Raw genomic sequence first — 25,991 nt, forward strand, 5'->3', positions numbered from 1 at the left:
TTCTTTACGACTTTTTTTATTTAGATGTAAATTCTTGTACGTACCGAGAAAAATGTCACATTTTACAGTGTACGAACAAAATACTTGATTGATTACGTTGTACGTCTAGCCTGTGATTACAGAATTACGGAATTTATTTTTTCAATTTACGTTGTACGAACAAAAAAATATTGCAATTACGTTGAACGAAAATAACCATTGCCCCCCTGAAAATAATGCCCACAAAAAAAACAAAAAAAAACAACAATCATCCAGACAAGATTACATGAATGTGTGTAACCAGAGGTACATTACTTATTGTAACATCCAGTTTTCAGTCAATCCAGATGGCTGCTACCACAAGAATAGAATTGCCACTTGACAGTGTGCCAGCAATAGAATGTGAAGAAGAGGAACAGGACGAGCTTCGACCACTTCCTACTATGATGGGAGATAAACCCGGACAAACCGATAAGCTTCAAGGAGCACGTCGAAGATCGACAATTTTTTCCACATTGTTGAGCGGAGATGGGGGAGCCGGTGAAACTGTTGCACTGGGGATTCGAAGACCCTCTCTCGTGGACAGAGTTCGCAAGGTACGTCACATTAGACATAGATGTAGTGACATGCATTTGCGATATATGAACTGTTTCGTCACACTCACTAACAATTGCTGAATTGCGTGGAAACGATAATTTCGTTCACTCTCGATAAATCACGCGTTTGGGTAGCTGCAGTTCTGTAGCTCACTTGGTTTCGTTGTCGGTTATTTCGTTCGTCGTGGTGTTAACGCGAAACCATGGACTGCAGCTACCGTTTGGGGCGTCTTCGCTCATACGGATCAGAATACGTATGCGCAATATTGGTATTTACGTAAACATTTAATCTTGAATTTGACCTATTTTGTATTCCACTATAAAATGAAAGCAACAGTGAATGCATGGTCCATACATTTCAAGGGAATGAGCTCCCACATTTTGACGTTTCCTTGGCATATTGCCCGAGTTTACATCGCCGCCGCGACGAGTTCGACCAATGACGTCTATGCAAATTGTTTTGTTTGTAATTTTGAAATTTTTGTTGTTTTTTGTTTATTTGTGTTTTTTTTTTCTGATCTGTATCCTTACCATACAGCACCCACCGATGGTGCAGTTGTGTACGTAATAAAGTTACTATTATTCATTTGTGTATGTTCACAGCTCAGTAACACGTGGGTGATGAGAACCCTTGAAGACAAGAAAAAAAATCTTTCATCCGAGTAAGTGTATTAGTTCGTTGAAATACCCCTCACGATACCCTGAACGTCTTGTCAGAATATAAAGATCCTCTACCAACATACTCAGTTGAAAATTACATCATATTTCTGATATTTACGTTGTTGTTAATTTTTAGATGGGAGATTCACCGACAGTTTACATTTGACGCTTCTGAGGTAAGAAGATTCAATTTTAAGTTTATATTGAGAGTAACTCCGGAAACAAGGAACTATTTATTTCGTTTTTTGCAGTCAATTTGTTTTTCCGCAATGTCCATAAAGCTTGATTGCGCCATGATAGTCGTTCCTATGCAGTGTTGAGTGGACCAGTAACCGTCAAAGCCAGGGCACGCACACGTCACATTACTACGCACAATGTGTTCCTATGATTCTTATTTTATTTTATCGTATACAGTTGTCACCATATCGCCATGAATGTACTTGTTTTGTTTGTAGTTAAAACAGGGGGCGTCAATGACGGATGTTTTCAAAGATGAAGTTCACGAAGAGGATTTCAACGATATTGTGGACCAAGATGATGAAAGGGTAGAAGCGTTCGTCTCTCAGGTGAACTGACTGACTTTAAAATTGATAGAAAACAGCGTGACAAGTTGGTAAAAACGTTCGAAACGTTGGCGGAGTAACCTAATTAATAACGGCCCCCGGAACGGCCCCTCACTGACGGCTCAAGTGTTTTCACATTCAGTAAACTGAAGAACGGGGTCTTTGCGCCGCGCATGTGCGACATTTGTGTTGATAACACTCATTGATCAAAGTCGCTATCTTTGTTGTCGCCATCATGAGTCCCATACCTCGCGCATGCGTGACGCGACGACAACGCCCTTTAAGTTGGCACGTTACCATTTTCGAGTTGGCTCAATCCTTCCCTGATTCAATATGTTATCCATATTACCCACATGGAAAATGATAACACAAAAGGCACTGAGAGGGATGTAGATACAAAACCATGCAAAAAAATGCGAATGGTAAATTTTACTATAAATGGAATTTGGCGATTTAGGTCATTTTTTACATTTAATTTGTTTAGGTTTATGTTTTGAGTTCAATTGCAGTAAATGTTTACTTACGGTTCCCCCTTCATCTGAGAGAATTCCTAGTTATGTTTCCTATGCTGACATGATGACATTTTATTTCATCAGGAACTAGTTGGCAGGATGGTAGAAAGTGAAATGTTTCGATTCTTTATTCTAGTAATGATAGTGTTCAACGCTATTCTCATTGGTTTGCAGACAGACGAAACACTTGTGAGTATTTGTTTGAAGTTGAGCAATACTTCTGGATTCTGTGCCGATAACAATGGGTCTGGAAAAATGTTTTTGTTACCCGCCTATCGAGGTGTGGGATCTGTTTAGTCTGAGCAGCAATCTGTGTTCAGATTGAGCTTCTGTTGACATATGTTCACCAGCAAGGAGCATATTGAACTAAATAGTGCGCACTCTCCAGTCTATAACCTTCGTTATTCATACATACATACATACATACATATCCACAATCTCCTTCTCATAGATCTTTGCTCTTTACGCAATAGTACCCATGTCACAGACAGCCTTCAATTTTGTGGTTAATCATCCTACTAAACACTACTCATTTTTTTGCAGTTGTTTTACCTGAAAAAGTACTACAAAAAATGTTGTGACAACCGAACTATTTATTAATGCATGAATCCACATCCGTCTCAAAGTTTTGCCACCATAACGGGAGGACAATAATAACCGAGTTCAACTAATTTTTCTCGGTGACGCTGTTTTGATTTCAGTCGGAGGAGAATGCTGCTTTATTCTCCATCCTCGACAACTCTGTTCTGGCAATATTTGTCTGTGAACTCTTACTAAAGTGGTACTATAATTTCTTCATATTTTGGCGAGTCAGCTGGAATATTCTGGACTTTGTCATCATTGCGGCTCTTATACTTGGACCAAGTAAGTATTCTGCCGTTTTAGATCGCAAAATGGGACTCAATAAATCACACAACAATGTTTTTGGTTTATTATGTACAATCACGTAGATATTTTCTCATGGTACAATTACATATCATTCGTATTTTTGTTACAGTTATATTTTTCAAAAATTGCTATATTAAAACAATTTCAAAGAACACAATGTTAAAGAAAAATTGCATTTTTGACACAGTTTAAAATTCACAATAAAGAAAGCCTATGTCCTCAGCTATGTGGCAAAATATCTATGCCGTGAGAACCTAAAAGGAGACGATATTGGGGTGGGACAAGTAATAAGACTTCGCTGTTTATTTACTCCATTACAGCATCGAAAGATGGTATTCCATTTTTGCATTAGAATCATGTTGTGACTGATTTGTTGGTTTCATTTCCCATGCTATAACTATAACCTGAAATATGTACCCCGTTTTGTCATTTCATTTCAATCATAGCTTTGAAGTTTTTGGGCAGCAGCAGAAGCTTGAGAATTCTAAGAGTGTTTAGAGCTTTTCGAAGTCTCAGAAGGTATGTTCTACGAAATCCTCATGTTTTGTTATCATGATGTTTATCAACAATGCGAATATTGAGTAATGTCGCATTTTAGGACAATCTTAAATTATTTCTTGGGACTGGTCACTAATAGTTGAAGGATTTGTAATGTACTATCACTTGCAACTTAATTGTGTTTCGATAACTACATTATGCGTGTTATGTAATCACAGAAAAAACAGTAAACGATTAATTAAAAAAACGAAAACATTTCTATCAAAATCATTATTAATATAATAATATATTAATTACTAGTAAAACAGTGAATGAGAAAAGTATAGGCACTTTTGTCAATTGTAATGGAATTTGTGTTTTGAATTTTGAATTATTCTTCGTTTCAAATTTTGTCTGGTGATATACTTCAAGAACTCTGCCAGGTGCCAAATACTATTTCTTTCTATCAGCATTTCTATTACATGTATCTCTCTTTACTAGCGGCAGGATTTGTCATGTATATATGTCACGAGAATTTGTCAATTGACATCCAGTCCAATCTTTAATTAACTTGCATTAAACAATAATATTAAACAAATTTATATTTTTCTTGCATATTATACTTTTATGACAACCGCTGCATTGTTTTTTTCAGTGTCAGTGCACTGGCTGGATTATCAGTCGTAGTGCAAACTATCGTCCAGTCCATACCGGGTACGTATCACACATTTACTAACCGTTTGTTTCAATGCGAAATATGTTTATACTGATCTATCGTCAACCATGGCGACACAGTAACGGCGTACAGCCTAAGGTCACTATTTGTTGAATTTCACCGAATTTTCTTCGTTACCTTAGAAACTTGTGAGCTCTGGTAACGAGAAACAAAAAAACGTTTTAAAAAAAAACGTTAACTTGAAGTTTGGTTAAGGTAGAAGACTACGCATAAATTAAAATACCAAGGCAATATAAGGATATTGACCTAAAAAAAGTTGGGGGTCACAAGCCTTTTTTGAGAAATTGATGGTTGTGTTTTAGTGGAAAGTCGCCATTTTGACACTATTATAACACTTTTACCACATGATCCTATGGCAGCGATATTATGAAATATCTAAAAATCTAGCCAGGTGACATAGGCTGACAAAATCATATATTCTTAATGATGGAGTACTTTTTGTAGTTCTGAATTATTTAAAAATCTTGGTTTTAAAAAGTGTCAAAAAATTGCAATTTTTCTTTAATATTGTATAATATGGAATTGTTCTAAAAATAACAATTTTCAAGAAATATTAGAACACTTTTCTCAAAAAGCTCAACTGTAACACAAAATAATGCTATTTCATTGCGCAATGGGACATTAGCTTCATGATTGTATATAATAAACATTGTCGTGCGATTTATGACCAATTTTGTCGAAAATTATGACTAGGTTTCTACCTTAACTGTTAATTAAAGACCAAGTTAAAATTTGGGCGTGGTTCTGCAAAAGTGAGCGTGGTCCGTCATTTTCGTAACTCGATGTCTTTAACTCGAATTTAGCATCTCAAACATTAAACGTGTATTGGATCGTCAAAACACCTCCCTATAAGCTATTTTACCGTGCGTGGCGCACTTGTGCGCAAAATTGCAAAAAAAGGTGTGAGGCACAGATTTCAAACTGGCGCACGATAAACTCTGTTTTTGCTTTATTTCGGGATTACGCAAAACGCTAAGCTATGTTTTTTTAGTTGTTTGGAAAAAGTCTACACTTGAACTTGTCTAAACTTTGTATCGATATATTACAGCGGGGAGTCGTCACCTGCGCATGCGTCAGATGGCCATAGCGTGTCATTGTTCACAAACAAGCGTCTACCCATGAGACTTTGCGTTTTTAACGTGTGTTGTTATCGTCGCTTGGGACTCAATCTCGCGCGTGCGCAGGTGACGACCCTCCCGCTTTAACGTATATTCGTGAGTACGGCTACTCGCCAGATGCGGGTAAAACGTTGTTTTCAAAACGTCACGCCTGGTTACAATAAAATATGATATGAGTCCACTTGACATAACATAATTTACAAATCAACTCCCTAGTGTTGAGCAATCTGATTAAAATCTGATGTAGTGTACGGGCTTTAATTATTTTGGCTATAAACTTATTTTAATTTTATGTTTTATTACTTTTGTTATTAATGCCTTTTTATTTTATTATTTTACTTTGATTTTGATTTTGTGATTTTTTTAAAATTCCGCCCTACATACATCTGAGCCGATGCCTATGTAACGAGATTTCAACGAGACCCACTGTCGACGATTTTAGTCAACGAATCACAGACCTTCTTCTATAGCGCACATGATGACGTCACTGGGCAGAGTCAGGTGGCAAACACACTCAAACATAAAATGGCGGATTATACCGACGTTAGGACCGAGAAGAACATGGCTTTTCGGTAAGTTTATCATTGTCAAATGCAACGAAAGTCATTTTTTTATGTTTATATTGTGGCTCGAATGGTTCGAGTTTAGATCGTTACTTTGCGTAGTTATTCTGGGAGTGACGATTTTGTTTCCACCGGTTCGACCGAACACCGGTGTCTTTTTCCAGTCGCTTGCCCTGGAGACGGGTGATGTTTTGTTGACGATCGGGTCAAAACCGTCTACGGTATTGAAGCCGTAGCTGTAAATATTCATCAAAATGTATCAACATTTTGTACATTATACAATAACTCTTTATCAAAGTAATTGAGCTGATTTGGACTGGAATAAAATATTTTTTATTTGGAACACATCGCAATTGATCAGGAAATATTTTATTGCTCCAATTTTCTGCGTCGATGCCGTGGGCCGGTGACCGTTATACAATTTAAAATTTGCATTGTTTACTATAGCTGTTTACAGTGTTCTAATCATTACGATTTACTTTTTTTTTTGCTTCCATTCTAGATAATTATGCTCAGTGTTTGATGTAAAATTGAAGCGATGACTGAATAAACGAACCTTGGCTGGCGAAGATGTATCAGGAAGTGTACACATTTGTTGGAAGTGAACAAAATATTCAATGTAATGACAAAAATTGGAAAATGCTGTGGAATTTCTTTTGTAAATAAAAATATACTAGCAATTTTCTATTAATGGTTTATTCAAGTGGGCAAAATATAATGTACAGAAAGATTGCCCGTAGAGTATCGCTACACTGAAAAGTAAGCAACCGACAGACTCTATAAAAGGGGGCCTGTGATTGGCTGTTACTTACGCGAGATTTGAACGGGACTTACGTAGGCGTCGGATCAGATGTATGTAGGGCGGAATTAAAAAAAATCAAAATCAAAGTAAAATAATAAAATAAAAAGGCATTAATAACAAAAGTAATAAAAAATAAAATTAAAATAAGTTTATAGCCAAAATAATTAAAGCCCGTACACTACATCAGATTTTAATCAGATTGTAGTGTTGAGTAACCCCAGGTATTAATGAACTCATTGGCGCCGCTGTAAAATTAGGTGCGTTCGGACGTTTAAACTCACACATTCACAAGATAATAACGGTGTGAAATATGTCTGTTTTTTTGATCGTATGTTTTGTTTCTATTTTTCTGAAGTGTATTTGGTTCTAGCAAACTATTAACATACTGTCGTAGCTTAGTAAAGTCTCGATGACGACATGACGATAGAGGGCACAATCCACGAATTGTTCGAAATCTTCTAAAATCGACACGAGGACACCCTTGTTTAATAATTATTTTGTATTTAACAGATATGCTGAATATCAGTCTGCTATTGGTGGTTATCATGGTGGTTTTAAGCGCCGCTGGAGTTTCTCTGTTCGGCAATGACCTGCCTATGCATTTCGGAAATATGGGAACTGGTGAGTGACACATGATGTAGCAGTGACGTCATTGTGACAGGCCAGCAGCAGCTGATGTAACTTAGTTTTACGAATTTGAATATATGTGACGTAATCATATGCAGGTCTTTCTCTTTTTCTGTAACGTTAATAGTTAGAAACGATTTAATTAATTTTCCCATCCGATAAATATTTTACCCAAAAGTTGTTAATTTCTTATCGAAACCGACATACTAGTAGTTTGACGTTTGACGGATGCAATCAACATGTTAACACACTTTGTTGAACAAATGCTCATTCAAAGACGGTGTACATGTCTACTCCTCGGGCTGTAACTACTGAAGAGGAACGGTGACGGAGTGCCCTCAACAATTTCCATACCACCCTTTTATCCGTTCACTCATTCACTCAATCAGTAAATAATGTCACAGGGTCACTGTTTCTCGGGCACCGTCTATCTTTTGAGTAATCACTCTAAATATCTATAAACGGTTACTGTATTTTCTTAAAACTCAAGTAAGTACTAAACAACTACTCAAATAGACATCTGATATATTCACTCGAAGTACGGTATGAGAATGTCTTCAGAAATGTGAACGTGCTCCCGGCAATGCAACTTGTCATTGTGAACCATTGGAAAAAATGCCTCAGAACAGCTTCCCAATGAAATAATATCGGCTGCTAATCGAATTTCCACTTATATTTTTTTTCGCTGAGATGTGCATCATACTCTAGATCCGACTTGTGTATTTACATGAACGTTTTCACTTTGAACTTTCTATCATCTTGTATATTTGCAGCAATGTATTCTTTATTCATATGCGTAACCCAAGATGGTTGGATGGGTATTTTCAGTGATTTCAAGACAAAGGTAAAGACATATTTTTCGTGATGCTGATATATTGATTTATATAATAAATTTATTTATAAATAAATAAATGTGTACATAATTATGACAGACCCCCCCCCCCCGAAATGTAGAATAAACGAAGTCCTGCACATGTTTTTCCAATGTTTCATTTCAACTAATGGTATATTCAACAGAGCGAAGGCGACGCATACTTCACGATTGTCGGTGGAGTTTATTTCTTTATCTGTATTTTGATTGGTGCGTTCGTTTTTGCTAACTTGGTTGTTGCTGTTATGGTTACCAATCTGGTAAGTGGTGTTATCGCATCGTTATTGATTGATTGATTGATTGATTACATGATGGGTACCTACGGAGATGTCTACTCACATACGCTCATTAACGATTACAAAGGGCAGGGACTTATCTGTCGATTACGGAGAGAACCCCGCCCGTTTTTATATAAAAGTAAGCAATTGTAAAACTGGAAGCTGACTAAATTGTACATTTTTAAAAATGTAGCTATCAAATATATATTAGAAATTCGGATACACTTTCATGTGAATTCACAGTTCCAATTGGCTGCCATACCCAGAAGGTATAATAGTGTTTACTATTGAAATCCCGTTTTATATGAACGAGCAACGTTGACAAAAACATGCTCAGTTATTGATGTAGCATCTTGTCGATAACTGCAAATCTGCCGAACAATCGGCAAAGGAACCTATTCAGACAACTTTTACGCCAATCTGAACCATGTCAATATAGGCGTTTTAATGTTTTATACAGTTTTTTTTCTGACATTCGCGATTTAGATATATTCGATTCAGTCTGGCATAGTTTTTTGTTATTACTTTGGGTATTATGATTTGTTGTCACTGTTTACGTAATGTAACTTTAAGAAACAAGTTGAGATTCGTTTGAGTTTTGTTCGATTCAATAAATAAGAAAGCATACATTTTCAAACAAATTATTTATTGGAAACTAGCAAAGAAAATTGTCAACAATCTCCTCGTTAACCCCCTTTTTATTTCACATTCAGAATTATAGTGTATTTTGTATTTTTATTTACCGATACTATCTACATATCATATCAGTCGATCTCGATATCATATCCAAGACTCGGCCCAATCATGAATTTGCCATACAACTGATAAGCGATACAATTATACTTTTTACTATTATAAACTCGTCATGCATTGACAGTAATATTTGAGAACCCCCCGGTCATACTATTAAATATTCTATATTATACATATTCTATAGCTCATTTTACGTCAAAGCATATATAGTATGTCGAAATTTCAATGAAGTAAAGTGAAACTCGAGTCCTATGTTGTTTTCGTGTCGTGTGTTGATACTCTTTACACGTATTGATTCGTCCTCAAGGATAAAGCTATGAAGGAAGTAAAAGAAGAAAAGAAAATGCGCGAAGATACGCTAGCCACCGAAAGCCCTAAAGTAAAAACCGGTGAGCGTAAGACAAGACAAATAACGACTCGACAAATTATATAGATCAATAGTACATACGCATTTAATCTCGAAGCGAGTATCTTTTCATACGTAATCACAGAAAAAAAATGTGACAGCAATCCAAGGTGTGATTAAAGCAATTCGAGCTATTGTCATCTAATGTACAAAGCTAACAGAGTTCCATTGAATACACGTGAAACGTTCAAGCATCGGGCTTCAAAAACGTATATAGCGTTTCTTTGATTGTAATTATCGTCTTAACCACTGTAATTTAATATAGTTAACACTGTGTAAAGTATATCCGTGCTGCAATTCTTAAATTAATGAAAATCTCCCCAAGTGAAAATAGCGTGTCTTTTACATACACTAGATACTGTGCAAGAGAAAAACGTGCCTGTCATAAGCGTCCAGGACGTTGTAGACTGCGTCGAGTTATCAATGCAGAACCCTCTCCATTACGGGGTACGTGTTGATTTTACTCATTTCACACGATGTGCAATTTATTAGTTTTCCAATCGGTCAACTTTGCTGTGTATATATATAGTACAAAAACTGATTTGCATTATGCAAATCAATTCCAACTTGTCATCCCTCATTATAATCTGTTCACCCAATGACAAATCGTATCGCTGAAATTTTCTGACAGCACAACTGCAACAGCATATTTCACTACTAGGATTCTAGTTTCCTTACTGCGAGTTTAGTTGGCAAAACTTTTGCATATAAGTTGCATATCTATGATGAAATCGAATCTGTGACGATTCAGGAGATGTGTTAGGCAAAATTATATCATCATGATAACCACTAATATCACGTTAACTTGGCCAATCACAATGCTTGTAACAACAATGAGATATGCTAATTGTTTTATGAACCTATCATAATGCAGGACTTTTCACATCTCACCCATGAGAAGTATGAGAACTTTTTACTGGCTCTCTCAGCCATAGAGGATAATCTGGTTAAATATAAGCAACTACGTAATGAATTGGACCAGGTGAGATAAATGCATGCATTGATTATCATATCAATTTGACTTTGAATTTTTCAAGTAAAACGAGTATTTTAAGGACTAGGGAAAACGAAATCCATTTATCGGAGAAGAGACATCACATTTGTCAATCCATATTTTGAAAACATGAATTGTTTATTACAACATGCATACTATTTGCCGATTTATTAGTTATCGACGCATGCTGATTGGCCTACCTGGCATGTTCTCTTTTGATGTCAGTTTCAATTCACATGCCTTTTTGCGCTTGTTATCTCGGTCCTAGATTTTTGAAGTCATTTGGGATTTGAATATGCAGGCCATTGATGAAGATCACAACTCTGATTCAGATAACGAATCGTCTGATTCTCAACCGGATAATACCACTACTTCCACACCCATTCCCATCGATCTCATAGGGGTAAGTAGAGCCATAACTAGTATCCACACATCTTGGCAGAAATTTAGGATTTCAAAATCGGAATACTCATGCACAATGACAGACGTCGCATCGCACCGTGTTCGCAATAGATATATTTGAACTCTCTCCACAAAGACTAACATCGTTTACTGTACACGCCCAGACTGTATATAAGAAAAACAAAATATCGAATTACAGGGGAAATGCCGAAATAAACTATACCTAAAATCAAAACATTTGTGTGTACAATATTCAGTTGATAAGTGTCTGCAATATATTTCTAAGAATGAGATATGTGCGTAATTAATGAAGTCACATGATTAGCTATTTTTTATTCGAATTACCTCAACCACGAGGAAAACATCCAGTCAATAAAAGCGCATCTTCATTAATCTTTTGAAGTTTTGCCATGTACATAATTTATGAAGCCACGTGACCACTTTGTAGTTTATCTGAATTTTCTTATCTTCGTGGGCAACCTCCGGTTTGTAGTATTTATTTGCAATCTAATTTCTGGGAATTAGATATGTGCATAATTAATAAGGTCGTGTGACCCATGAATAGTTAATCAAAATCTTTAGTAAGTGTGTATTTGCAATAGATCTATACACAATTAACGATGTAAATGTCCACAATATACAGTTCTACATCCTTCGGATATCCCATAATGCATTGTAAAATCACGTGACATTCATTTGTGACCTCTCAAATAAAGACTAACATCCCTTATACAAAATATTGTGTTTAATACACCGGCACAAATCCAGGCAGATCCTTAATGACCTCTCAATGATAGTGTCCAAATCCAGCGGGGCCACTCTCCGCGTGACGTCGTACCATCATCGTGTTTAAAACGCGGTTTTAGGGGTGCTTTTTTGGAGTTATTTAGAATTCTAAATTCGTCGTTCTCAGAATCCAAGTAATAATGTGACGATTCAAGTCGAAGTTTCGGTAAAACCTATCAGGTAAATCAAAAACTGTGTAGACTAAATAAACAGGTGTTAAAACTGAACACATTTTCCCTCCACCGATTCATTAAGAAATACGTGAAGCGAACGTTTCTTTCTTTTTTACCTGCTACCCATAACAATTTATCTGTCATTGTATCTGCAGAAACGTGGCGACATTTTGTCGAACTTGATGGCAATGGAGAAAAGCAACTACATAACCTCAAAGTCAGCAAACATCGGAACAATAATCCAACAGAGTGCGCAGGTCATCGATAAGACTATGCATGGTCCGATGCCAAGCAGAAGCCGTGGCTACATCAACAGGGCGAAATTCGCTCAGATGGAACAAAAGTTAAAACAGAAGTTCGATGAGGACGATGCCTAGAAAAAGCCTTCAGCGGTCAAATGAGTCTTTTGAGACTCCATGATGATTATCGCCATTTGTATTCAACGCTTCGATGAGCTTTCCGTTTTTAACGAAGACTTCTTACCTGTACCTTCTTTCCTGGGCCAATTATTGTCAATACATGCGGGCGGGATTAGTACTGAGCTGACAAACGTATTGATGGTGTGTAGTTTTCAAGACAACCTCTGGTAAAGAACGTACTCAGTCAAAGTTGTGAAACTATTTTTGATTTAATTGAATAAACACAGAGCATACCGCCATCTTGTTTTTTTCCCCTATCATTTTGTTTTTGTGTATTATTTCTTCGCGTTAGGACAAGGAACCTAGTTCCGATACTTATTTTCCGGCAAGTCTCTTCTTTTTGTAATGACGTAATCGTAGCACTTGCTTGATAAACGCTAGAAAGTATGCAAGACGCTCTCACCAGTCACAACTTATCACTACGGTACGGAAAGTATTAAATCCAAATCCAAACTCAAAGCTCATCTATTCCAAAAGCATATTTCGTATTTGAATTTTGATCTACGGTATTTTTTTCAAGAAACTATTTGCGTTTATCTCAGTCCAAATAATGGGAAAGCTTCCAGCTAGCAAGACAAAGTAACCGTAACCGAAGTAGTTAATAGAATACTGTTACATCATGCAATTTTGCGGTGGACGGTTCGGAATTTGAAACGCCAAAACGTAGTCGTAACGCGTCGTGTTAGATATTATACAAAATAATTTTTGGTCGTATATTTCCCGCCAACTGCGCAAAATTCAAAACATATACGATTACTGATATCACCCCAAACTCATAATATATTTAATATATAGTATTACATGTTTGATATACGAACACGGCAACAAAATAAATATTTCAAGTGTTACATATTTTTGTTCAGGGGTCAATAATGAAACGTGTTTCAACGCTTGTCGGAAAATATATCAAATATCGCCTTGAAGGTTATGTGTCAAAAGACTACGAGATTATGACGAGATTACGGCAAAGTGCTTACTAACGGCAGTGCGACAATAGTATCGGCTGATACGTCGCAGCGACGCTCAGCGGGGCGTACTGCCTGAGTGCATACTTTGCACCACTCTCGCCATACTCGTAGTCACAATTTAATAAGATAAAACATCAAAAAACATATTTTACGAGATTCGTGCTTACGCAATCATTTGTGTTTAGTGACGTGTTTCTATTTCCGTCACATTTAGAGGTTAACCCGATAAAAAGAATTTACTTTCTTGTATATCGATTTTTTTTATGTTCGATATTCCCATTCGTCGACTGCGACGCAGACTGATATATAACGAAATTATTGTGAACCATTATATGTGGCAATCTGGTATTTTCGAGAAAGACGTTCTTGTTCTTGCATACTTAAATGAGTTAGTTAAGTATTCACTATTGGCACTTTTTTTGTATCTAAGGCCAAATGAGACAAGGCATAAATTCGGGCGATACATTCTTATTCACACGCTTCTTGCTGTACTGCGGGAAAAGAATTACACTTGGACGTGATTTAAACATTCAACACTTTTATTTACAGTTTTATGTATAAATTCGAATAATTTAGTAATAATATAATATTCTGTGAGTATAAACAACTTATTAAAGTTTTTATTTTAAAATCAGAGCATCAAACACAAATGCAAGCAGTCGGAAACAAAGTCCTAAAAGACATAGAGAAGTACGCTGTGTTAAAAACAGTGAAGGAATTTGAAGAATGAAAATTAGAGATATTAACTGAAGCCGCGGGATGGGGGGGGGGGGTAACATCATCTGCTGCCACTCTTGTTTTCCAGCGGAATCAAAACATCGTGACTTTTCGCTGCCTCATTACTACCGTCTTTAGCGAGAACCACGAGGAAGAGCTTTCAAGGGATAGATAACATCGACATACTCGCATATATATATATCACATTGAAGTACAAAGTTTTTATAAAAAGATCTGAAATTTTTGAACATAATTTGGGGGACAATATTGTAATATGTTTTGCAGTAAAATGCGTTGGAACTAATGCAAACAATTCGAATGAATAATATTTATTTATTTACACAGTTTTGCTCTTCTATTTATATGCAATTGTAATTAACGTAGTGCCGACTACAAGGAAAATATAACACCAACCACGTGACTTTTTCATTTGGAACACTGCAGTAATACGTGATCTTAAACAATAGAGATAGGTGGATAACACGTTAGCACGATAATTGATTATGTCACACATAATTGCCATCATTGCGCGTTATACATTTGTAGTAAGTGTTGTTTGATAATGACCATACGAGTATCTTGTTAAATGGCTATTCACGGGGAATTGGATACACATACTTTTCGATATTTTAAATTGTAAGACACCATTTTCAAATTATCAATGTCTTTCCTGGTTGTAAGTACAGCACGTTATCACCGAGCTTGAATCCACAAATACAGTTAATCTAGATGAAACAATACTCCTGACGGAGGTCGGGAGACGTACATGACCCTGGGGCATGACCCATTTATAATACGTGAACAAACACGTACAAGTAGAAACTGTGAACTTTTGCCTCCAAGTTTTTTCTGACTCTTACATGAACACTAATGACCATTATTTAATGCGACTCTAATTGGTTCTTTAAACGTTTGAATTCCTCTTCGATGTCTTCACAAGTTCCGATCGAGTGCTTGAAAGGAGGATGGTTGGTTGTCTGAAATGTACCGTTGGTATGCAGCTGTTCTGTGTTCACGTTCGTCGGGAAGACGTCACTGGATCCACCACGCAACTGTTTCATCTGTAAACATAATGATGTTATTATAATGTTGTTGCCTAAGTAAATCTGGTCGAACAATCATTTAAAAAAATGGGGAGGAGGGGGCGTTTTTATTTTTATCAAAGTTTCTTAACTTCATCAACAAGGTCGCTGTGCAATGGCAAAATATATGAAACACTATATTTGACAATCTACATACGGGCACTATATTTAATATTCTGTCTTGAATACGTAAATCGGTAAAACAATATTTATATTCCTACCTTAGGTAGAAATACCACGCACAGTATTGAAGTTGTACAAGTGATAATACAAGCGGCAGACAAGGCATATTCCAAACTAGGGGAATCCTTCAGGAATATCATTTGCATGATTCCAATGATGGATAAAAGTAAAACACAGTACACTGAAGCTCCGATGTAGTGAGAGTCGTTCAAGGCTTCATATTTAACCTTGGAATAAAGATGACGTTAAACACGAAATGCATGTTAGTGAGACAGATACAATAGTCGTTTGGCATTTGCATAATATCACAGCAACGCCACAGACATATTTTGTTATAAACTTTTGTTTATTAACAGTAGCAGCGCGTTTACATCACGGATACATAATTGTAAATTGAGAGTAAAAATCAGATTTAATTTTTTTTTGTTCACATTTTGTTCGATGTTCGTTTTTTTCAAATATTTCTTTGAATGAAATTCTTTGTAATTGTCTTATCGCAAAAAACCTAACGATCTGAGCAACCTTCATAGAAGATCTCAATTTAAATAGCCAATCAGAGGAAGCTTTATATACAGCCATGGCATAATCATCGTCTCTGATTGGTAGACTAGGTTATTTGAAATGTCATAAACGAAAATAATCAATTAAAAGAAGAAGAAAAAAGCCCAAAAATATTTTAATCAGACTGATGCCGAACAAGCCCCAATACACGTTACTACTTTTGACCTTGATGTATAATTGGTAACATTAGAGTAAGCTAGTAGTGCTATGAGGTATACCTTCCTTGTTTCCCAGGCTAGAAACACTCCAAATAACAAGATGATTCCTTTATAACCGCATGATAGTCCTAGCCATATGACTTCGTTTTCTGAGTAACATTTGCGCAGTACGGGGAATATTAAAGCGTCTTGCTCTTCGTCCACCTGTTAATTATAGAACTCATCATTAAACATATCTGTATTAATTGAGAATATCTTTGTAACAGTAATTCATAATTATTTATTTTTAGGAATCATAAATATCCCGTTCCTACGAGACACACCTTTAACTGTGAATCACTTATATGACGTAAGTAGATATGAGGCACACGGTATTTTTTTAAATCTGTGCACAGCCGTCAATAACAAACACTGTTTTTCAAGATTTGATATATTCAAATTGACCAATTATTACACAACCAGAGTTGCCTATTTGTACGACATTGTTTGCCACATTTTTGTCACGGGGGGCGCGCATTTAATGTATATGAAATGTACTGTGTTCCTCTCTGATTAAACTTCCAAGTCGATAACACTGTATTTATTACAATGGTTCAAAACATCTAATGTGCATTCAAAGATGAAACCTATGCTTTTTCTAATCTACATTCATTTCTCTTTGTTTTTGATATCCAGTTCAAGAAAATCATTGGTTTAATCACTTAAAAATTAGAAAATGTTATTGTTTTGATGACCTAATTTATGCATTTGCATACAATTTGCATAATTAAATATAGCTAAAAACTTGGCAGGTTTACTGAAAGTTGATTGCACAAGTATTTAAGGTAGAAGCCTACTCATAACTTTTGCAAAATTGGCCTTAAATCGCATGACAATATTAGTTGGTTTATTTTGTAAAATCAGGAAGCTAATGGCACCATGATATAGCACGTATTTTGAGAAACTTGTCCCAATATTTTTAGAACAGTTACACAGAGCGCAATGTTAAAAGTAAAATGTATTTTTTAATACTTTTTAAAACCCAGATTTGTGAAATAATTGAAGACATCAAAAAGTATCTCATTATTTGCAATATGTAATTGTCATAAAACTGAAATTTGAGATATGGCATATTATCTCTGCCATAGGAACCAAAGGTAAAAACGTCATATTACTGTCAAAATGACCACTATTCACTAAAATACAATAATAATTTTTTCATAAATTAAGCTGGTGATCACCAACTTTTTAAATTCATTATCCTTATATTGCCCGGGAGTGCATTTTATTGAAAAATGAATATTTTTTTTAGGTATTTCTATTCTACCTTAAATTGCTACCCTGTCTATGTAAAGAACCTAGGCGACCATAATTCATCCAATCAGCATACATGTAATCCCCATGACAAAGGAACCAGTAAATATGCATATTTCACTTTTAGGATATTGTAAACCTTCCATCTTCGGGAATGTACAACTTTGAATGCCATAGTACTGATTGAATGTCCGATATATATTAATATACTTGTGAAATGGTCAAGGTTTCGTTGAAAACATAAATAGATTCGAGGGCAGAAACGTAAAAACACCTGGAAATACACTCTCGCTAGTCAGTTATGCTAAAATGACGGTAAATAAACTACCTTTTTCTGCCTGTTAATAAGCAGGCTTTCTTTCTTCATTAATGCAATGTCTTGACATTTTTTAAAAAGGTTAGCCACATCCCCCCACAATTCTGCCCACAACACTCCACGAAGGCCTTTAAGCAAACCACCATTAATAGACTAACGAGAAATATCTCACCCGTGTAACCATGGATACTGTGTTAGTAGTAACGGGGTCCACAGTGGTCCAAACTGTGAGTATTATAACATCAATAAACACTAAGATTCCCACGAATAAAAATAGATTCCAATCCAGTATATTCTGTGAAATTATTAAGTTATAGTTAAAACAAACATAACATCATAATTTAGCAAAATAAAAAAAAAAAAACATTTAAAAAATGTTAAAGTGGGAGGGTCGTCACCTGCGCACGCGCGGGAATTGAATCCCAGGCGACGATAACAACACAGGCCAAAACGCAAAGGCTCATGGGTAAACGCATGTTTGTAAACAATGACACGCTATGGCCATCTGACGCATGCGCAGGGGACGACCCCCCGCTTTAATCGACACACTTGCACGCATACACCTAGTACACGTACACTTATTAGGGATTGTCAACTCATGAATGGTGGGGGGGGGGGGAGTCTTCGAATGTGGATTCAGTTTGAATATCAAGATTCAATGCATCATTTTTTCATTTAAAGGGCGGCAGTCGTCACGCTGCGCATGTGCGATATTTGTGTTGATAAACATTGATTTTCCCACAATCCAATGCGCTCTTCTAATGAAAATTACAAGTATGAGGTCTGACCTGGGCGCGACCTACACTAATTACCGGCGGTAACTCTTTCGATACCTTCCAATCACCTAAAAAAATACTTAATTAAAGCTCGGTAACTATCCACTTTGTACTCGTTGATCTACGCAACAGTAAAAATCGCCATCTTTGTTTGTATAAGACACATATATCTCGCGCATGCGTGGCGCGAAGACTACCGCCTTTAAATGCTATTGATCATTGCAATAGTTTTGGTGTTCAAATCAAAACAACGTCAATCCATATCAAAGAATGCTTAGAAGGGACTCCCGTGTGCTGAGAATATTGGAGGCATGTTAAACATTTATTCAAAAAACTTGGCAATTATTATTTATCTGCTAATTGAGATGCACAACATTAAAATAATGTTTATTATGCAAATTAGGCAATTTCTATGCCCAAATACTACTCCAAAACTAGTAAGGTATTTAGCATTGTCCATAGGCAATTATATACTTATATACCAAGTATTACTGAAGAGAAATAATTGTTTTTTGAGATATAGGTTTGGAAATTAGGTAATTATTAGGTAAAGATATCAACCCCAAACTAATCATGTCTGTGCATTGTCCCGGGCAAACATTATTTATATGTGGAATTAAATAAAAAAATGACATTAAGTTTTGAGTCTTCACCAAGTATATATAGAGAAAATCTATAGATTGATTGGTAAGTGTGAGGTTGAGGAGTTTCCTCGCCATAAGTTGACAAGCTCATGTGTATAATCAATCGTGAGAGAAATACTATGGTCGCACGACATTCTGTATGAAATAAAGGCGATTACAACAGATCGGAAAGGCAATGTGCTAGTATTGTGGTTATTACTCACAATGCGTTTCGTGGTTTTGCTGGTAAATATACGATGGACTCTCCAGGTCTTTGCGAACAGTGCACCGAACCCAATAGTGAATCCCAATGAAAAGACCCATGGCGATATCTAGAAAAAAAAGTTAAAATAACAAGACATTATATCACTTAGGGGAACAACACACGGGCGATATATCACCGAATTTCAATTAACATATCACGAAGAGTTATAATACGCAGTGCATTATATCACTGAAAGTAACAAAATATGGGCATTATATCACTGAAAGTAACAAAATATAGTCATTATATCACTAAAAATAGCAACACTAATATTATAAAACTGAGAGTAACAATACAATACCAATAACAATATTACTCTGCGTTGCTATAGTAGCAAAGCACGGCGGCTACCGTATTGACGCACAGCGGGGATAGTTGTGACTCGTATGGTCTGAGTGCATACTTTGCAGTATCCTCGGGACAACCTTATACATACTTTTCTGGCTAGCAATTTAATGAGAGATAACACTTTTTCATTGTGTGAACTTTTTGCGTTCAGGTAGTGAATATGTGATGGATTCAATTTCCAATGCGTCCAATGTAAACGGAAGACAGTGTTCCAATATGGCGCGAGCATGACTCGCTGTTTCCAAATAGAGTTGGCATTTGAACGGACGGACGGACGGACGGACGAATGAATTCTATCATTTTAGATATCAGATACATACTAATGTAATTTAACAAAATACACTGTCATTTTCTGTTACAATTTGATACATTGTTCGTTATACCAACCTTGCACAATGCATCGTGTGTCTTGACAGAATCGGCATTGTTTCCTAAACCATGTAAAATGACCGACGCGTACGCCATACCGCCACCAACGCAGATGAGATTGTTGATATTTGGACTTGACATCTTAATTACACTACCCAGAAACAAATATAATAAAATCTCCAATGAGGATATTAAGAAGAGAAAAATATCTTAATCACTACACGAATTTCATAAATTTGAGATAATATTCATCAGCATGTTTGTGCATGTGCTTCTTATCGTATTCCATGTCTCATTTGTATATTGGAATGCCAATCCTTGGGCACGGCTTCCCTTGCAATTCATCGCCGCCGATGTGCGATTTTGATGTTTTTCAGGGATATCTTTATCGATTTCAGCGACATATGAACCTTAGGAATAATTCCCTTAACAATCTTTTACGTATATCATAACAATTCGGTAACCGTTACATCAGGAAAACGATTCCTGTGCACCACAAAGTTAAAAGAAGTCTATATATGCGATATTACATGGAAACGCACATTGATGGTCTGGAACCATCGGTATACTGCGGAAACAATAGTATTACCATCTTTCCACAGGTTTTCATATCAAAAGTTAACTGTGGAGATGCAATACAGTACTCTATAATTTAAACTAAATTTGATTTTGATTAGTCATGAACTAAATATGATACGGTCGCAGGGCACACAACATAGTTCGTTAGATCATAGATGCGTACTAGAGCATTTCACGGTTTCATCGAAGGAATACTCAACCGTGTTCTACAAATTGTGAACAGATGCATTTGTCAATACACAGTATCACACAAGATTATCACATATGACATGTCCGTAGGAAGATACGCTAACAAAACATTATAATCTGGTAGCAGTCAAGTACAGGTTTAACGGTATTCTTCTGGGAACCTTTCTTTTAAACGCAATATTTTTTAGAAGTCCTTCTAATCTCAACGGAAGGAGAATAATAAACTACCCCTTCGGTACAATTCGACAAGATAAGAAAATAATCACTTATTTCTATAGTAATACGTCAACACCCTGGAATTTATGCATCCAGGCAAGTCTTCAATTTATCGAATTGCTCGCCTCTACTGTTAGCGAAACAATGGATTGCCAAAGGGCACATGGTCTTTTATGGAAATGAAAAAAAAAAAAAAACGTCACGACATGACACAAGTGAAAATACGTTTTTAAAATGGGTGGCAGAGTTCAATGTGGAGTAATTTTGTTTATTCTGATACATTAGCATATTGCTCGTCGAACTATGCACAGCTGGTGGTGTTTGCTAAACAGTGGATCGCAGACAGTCACACTAATAATGGAAAGCATTAAGGTTGTGACACGAGTCAAAATATATGTGTATCAGTAGAAGTCAAGGCAATGTGAATAATACTGTGAATATTACATGTAGTGTATATACGTACTTTAATATTTAAATGCTAAACCACTGAATACCCACTGAGATAAATTCTCAATGAATAAATAAATACGTAAATTTTTAATAATCTTTATCTACATGAATTATATAATTAAAAATAAGAAAGAGAAATTTTGAAGGCGATAATCTAAAGAAAAAACGAATCGACTGACTGCAATACAGTAATCTACTGTGCTTTGGCTCATCTTTAATGCATAGTCTATTTAACGTTATATTTGACAATAGGTATTTCCCACAAGAGCGCTCAAAATTCATAATAATCCCAATTCACGAAAAAGAACAGTACTCGTGACCCTAACAATTTCATAGATATCAGCCTCCTCGGCATGCTCAGCAAAATATTTATTGGTATCCCGGGCAAACTCAAACTTGATGAATATAACAAAATTCCGGAGGTGCAGGCAGGTTTTAGGGAGTGGTATTATATTGGTCACGTATTCACTTTGACAGATATCGTTCAAAAATATCTATCACATAAGTATGGAAGATTATATTGTATACATGCCAACTTCCGGAAGGCATTAGTTTGATTGATTGATAGAAATGTTCCCATGTACTGGTTGAGTATAGACGGGATTAATGAAAATATTTTATTATGTATTTACGGCGATGTTGAATTGGCAGGTTTGTCAAATATTTAAAGGTTTGTGACAAAAGAGTATACACATTTATTATTTGCTGAGGACTACTACTTGGGCGCTTACCAAAGAGCACCTATAAAATGCTTTTGAATATGTATAACCATGGCATAACTAACAGGGCAAATAAAATAATGCAATTTTTGGATAATTTATGTTTTTCTACAGTTTTGGAGATCCCGGAAAAATTACTAATTTCTGCTTGAGTTGAAATCAATAATTGAGAGACACCATAGTGGTGATAGAGAGCACCAATCATCGTATCTAATTTCCCGAATAATATGGGTCAGAAGATTAGTGGACATGATGATGACAGAGAAAGGAACACTATGAGCGTGGGTTAAGGGTTGGATCTATGGTGAGCAATCGCAGCTGCAGCGACACTGTACACACCAAGTGATACATTAACCATATAACGTTACTATTTCTGAACATCAAGTCAAATGTAAGAACGTCTGTGGCCAGATACTAACATCGTAGTAACACCGTATGTCTAGGCTCAGTCTCTCACACCTACGTTTCACTATATATGCATAATACTGCATTAAAGCGTTCGGCACACACAATTATCCAGGTTTTCACATTCCTGAGCTTGTTATGCCATAGGCTTACAGTGATTACATTTATCATGTCCTTGAATTTGGTTGGCTGATCAGTTATTCTCTTACTTTCTACCCATTGAACACATCGGATTACAATTCTACCATGTCTTTTCCAGGTCAGGTGTGCCAACACATGGCGACATAGTAGTCTATCAGTGCTTTGACCAGTCCTTGCAACATCCTACCATTCTGTAAACCTATGATCACTGTACCATTATTGACAGTTGACAAGTAGAATTCTTTCACTCGTGGTGCTCGGTTAATGAATGCATTCCTAGCAATGAATATTACATTATCCTGTTCGCATTCGTTAATTAAGTTGTCTTCGCTATATTAACGTGAGCTATGTATACAGTCAACTCCACATCAACGATCTACGATTATTAAGCTTGAACAGTAAATAATATTTCGATATCATTCCACCATTTGGTCTTTTCGGTTTTACATTATTAAAGCGCGGTAGTCGTTGCGCTGCGCATGTTCGACATTTGTGATGATAAACATTGATTTTCCCACAATCCAATGCGCTCCTCAAATGTAAATTACAAGGATGAGGTTTGACCTGGGCGCGACTTGCACTGATTACCGCCGTTTACTCCTTCGATACATTCCAATCACATGAAAATTACCTAATTAAAGCTTGGAAACGTGTCAGTTCGTACTCGTTGGTCTGCGCAACAGTCAAAGTCGCCATCTTTGTTTATATGACACCCATATATCCCGCACATGCGCAGCGCGACGACTACCGCGCTTTAACCTCATTACTGACATTGGTTCTGCAACTCGTCCTAGCGATGCTATTACTCCATATGTGATAATGGGTTACTCAATTCGTGTCTGAAGCTATCGCACCATTATACATACTTATTGTTTTTCCAGTCTCTAGTGGTTAACAAAACATCATTTTCCAGTGGCGAATATCTTCCCGTTTTTGCATTGTGAGGCAACCAATGCCAGTTGCATCTCATTCATTTGCAACGATTATCTCGAATTATTTCAATGGTTCCGTCTGTTTCATCATTTTTGTGGATTTAGAACCTAAATTTTGAAATGAAGTATGCTATTAAACGCTCGTCTCCACGACAGGTTCATGGTAAATTGCCAATTCCACTAGGCATTTTTGTTTGAGAAATTTGAGTTTGTGGTTTGAGGTACTTGGTGCAAGACAACCTGGTTTGGCGCAATAGTGCCGACAATTCACTATTGCGTTCAATCATACCTTACAGCCGCATGATTCAGGTGATGCCTCTCTTGATTTCAACAACAGCTGCTCACACATTAGTTGTTCATGTGTCATTTCTAAGCATGTCTCCGATAATGGTGATTAGGACTATCATTCAAAATGTATATCGTTTACTGTGGAGGACTGCATCATTTTCTTCTCATATCAAAGACTGATGCTTGGATGCTGTCAAAGCCCCAAAGTGATTGGTCTTCACATGCATACATTATATGGTGAATCATTGATTGGTCTTCACATGCATACATTATATGGTGAATCATTGATTGGTCTTCACATGCATACATTATATGGTGAATCATTGATTGGTCTTCACATGCATACATTATATGGTGAATCATTGATTGTTCACTGCTGTGTGCATCCACACTTCAAACAATTCAATCACATAATCTGGCTCTGACACTGTATTCCGCTTTTTGAGCTTTTGTTTTGTTTCTGCTTTGATTTCTTGTTTGCCTGAGGAAGCACCGTCAGGATTTGTTGTTGTTATTGGCTGTGATTATTGTGCATCTTCCTTTACTTTTTTTCTTTCACACACACACACACACACACACACACACACACACACACACACACACACACACACACACACACACACACACACACACACACACACACACACACACACACACACATGCATGAATTTTGTTAGAGGGTACTTTGTTTTAAATAAGACAGCCTAACATTATTGTTCTGAATTGTATATGGTAACATTACTATACCTTCTCAGAAAATTAAAATTCAATGCAATGTTAGGCAGTATTTATCTCTGGCTCATATGGCTTTGATTTGTGGCACTGACCATCAGTTCGTGTAAATATTGTAAAACTAGAGCTTGACTAGAAATTTGGACCAGCAACTGAATTATTTACAAATTATGTTCACAAACAAGTTATGGCATAGCTGATGACACCCAAGTCGCTGAATAACGTTTGTTTTACAAGCATTCCGAATGATCGCACACATGATACAAGTCACGTTTTCCAAAGATTTATAGCCTCAGTATCGTACATTTTCACTCATCGCGCGTTTGTAACCATAGTGAATGCTTTTAAAATACGTCTCTGGGGTCTAAACTGTGAGCAGACAATCATTTTGGTAATTATGCACAGCTCGACCCGTGGCTGAGAGGGAGGCACATCAAAGAAACCGACGCTCTCACAGGAAGACGTTGGACGTTGAAGGGTTATGCAGTCAACGTATATTGTACCCTGTTTCAAAACGCTCAGTATTTTCTCCGTGTGTGTGTTATTACCACAGTGCTAAGAGAATTATGAAAACAAATTGCTAGACACTGTTTAGCATCCGACCGATCTCGCACACACAGTTAATACACCCGTAGGAATCGTTGTATGGTAGAAATATTACTTTCTTTCTTCACTCATTTGTGAAATCACAGTGCTGGTAGTCACATCTATTTCGTTACAAACACAGAGCAAGATTGGGCCACCGACCTTGAACGACAATATATTTGAGATGTGCGCACAATAATGGAAGACAGCCATTCTACTGGGGACACACAACAGTATCTCATCGATACAGATATTTTAAATTAGATATACATCTAAGTAAAATGGACAGAAGTGGAACACATACAGATGTTGCACACAGATTTGTTCGCATATATGCCCATTCTAATATGGTACAATACACTACCCCTCTGCCACCTAGCTCCCACCCATTTCTCTAAATGTCAACTTTCGCCCACAAAAAATGTTTTATTTGTTATCCTCATAACTTCAAGTAACTGTGACATGCACTTGCCATCTGTGTAGCAGACATGGT

The 25,991-nt window shown here is 36.5% G+C and overlaps 2 protein-coding genes and 2 long non-coding RNA genes across 4 annotated transcripts; 2 read left to right on the forward strand and 2 right to left on the reverse strand.

The window, feature by feature from the left end:
• Nucleotides 1-5,771: 5,771 nt before the first annotated feature.
• Nucleotides 5,772-6,772, forward strand: LOC146740921 (uncharacterized). Its single transcript, XR_014930009.1, has 2 exons — nt 5,772-6,101; nt 6,595-6,772. It is a non-coding gene; the product is annotated as an uncharacterized LOC146740921 (long non-coding RNA).
• A 1,524-nt stretch (nt 6,773-8,296) lies between these two features.
• Nucleotides 8,297-12,561, forward strand: LOC144354461 (cation channel sperm-associated protein 4-like). The gene is made up of 7 exons (XM_078010290.2): nt 8,297-8,365; nt 8,539-8,652; nt 9,731-9,812; nt 10,185-10,276; nt 10,704-10,811; nt 11,092-11,226; nt 12,340-12,561. Exons 1-7 carry the CDS (start codon nt 8,297-8,299, stop codon nt 12,559-12,561), a joined length of 822 nt encoding a protein of 273 aa, XP_077866416.2.
• A 2,608-nt stretch (nt 12,562-15,169) lies between these two features.
• LOC102808585 (gamma-aminobutyric acid type B receptor subunit 2-like) lies at nt 15,170-17,740 on the reverse strand. Its single transcript, XM_085501903.1, has 4 exons — nt 17,642-17,740; nt 16,333-16,476; nt 15,592-15,780; nt 15,170-15,349 (listed from the first exon to the last, which is right to left on the reverse strand). The coding sequence occupies exons 1-4, from the start codon at nt 17,738-17,740 to the stop codon at nt 15,170-15,172; spliced, it is 612 nt and encodes a 203-aa protein (XP_085358029.1).
• A 179-nt stretch (nt 17,741-17,919) lies between these two features.
• On the reverse strand, nt 17,920-19,621 carry LOC146740922 (uncharacterized). The gene is made up of 2 exons (XR_014930010.1): nt 19,505-19,621; nt 17,920-18,176 (listed from the first exon to the last, which is right to left on the reverse strand). It is a non-coding gene; the product is annotated as an uncharacterized LOC146740922 (long non-coding RNA).
• Between the last annotated feature and the right edge of the window lie 6,370 nt (nt 19,622-25,991).

The sequence above is a fragment of the Saccoglossus kowalevskii genome, chromosome 7 (genome assembly GCF_978046115.1).
Source record: "Saccoglossus kowalevskii chromosome 7, keSacKowa6.1, whole genome shotgun sequence".
NCBI classification, from domain to species: Eukaryota; Metazoa; Hemichordata; class Enteropneusta; family Harrimaniidae; genus Saccoglossus; species Saccoglossus kowalevskii.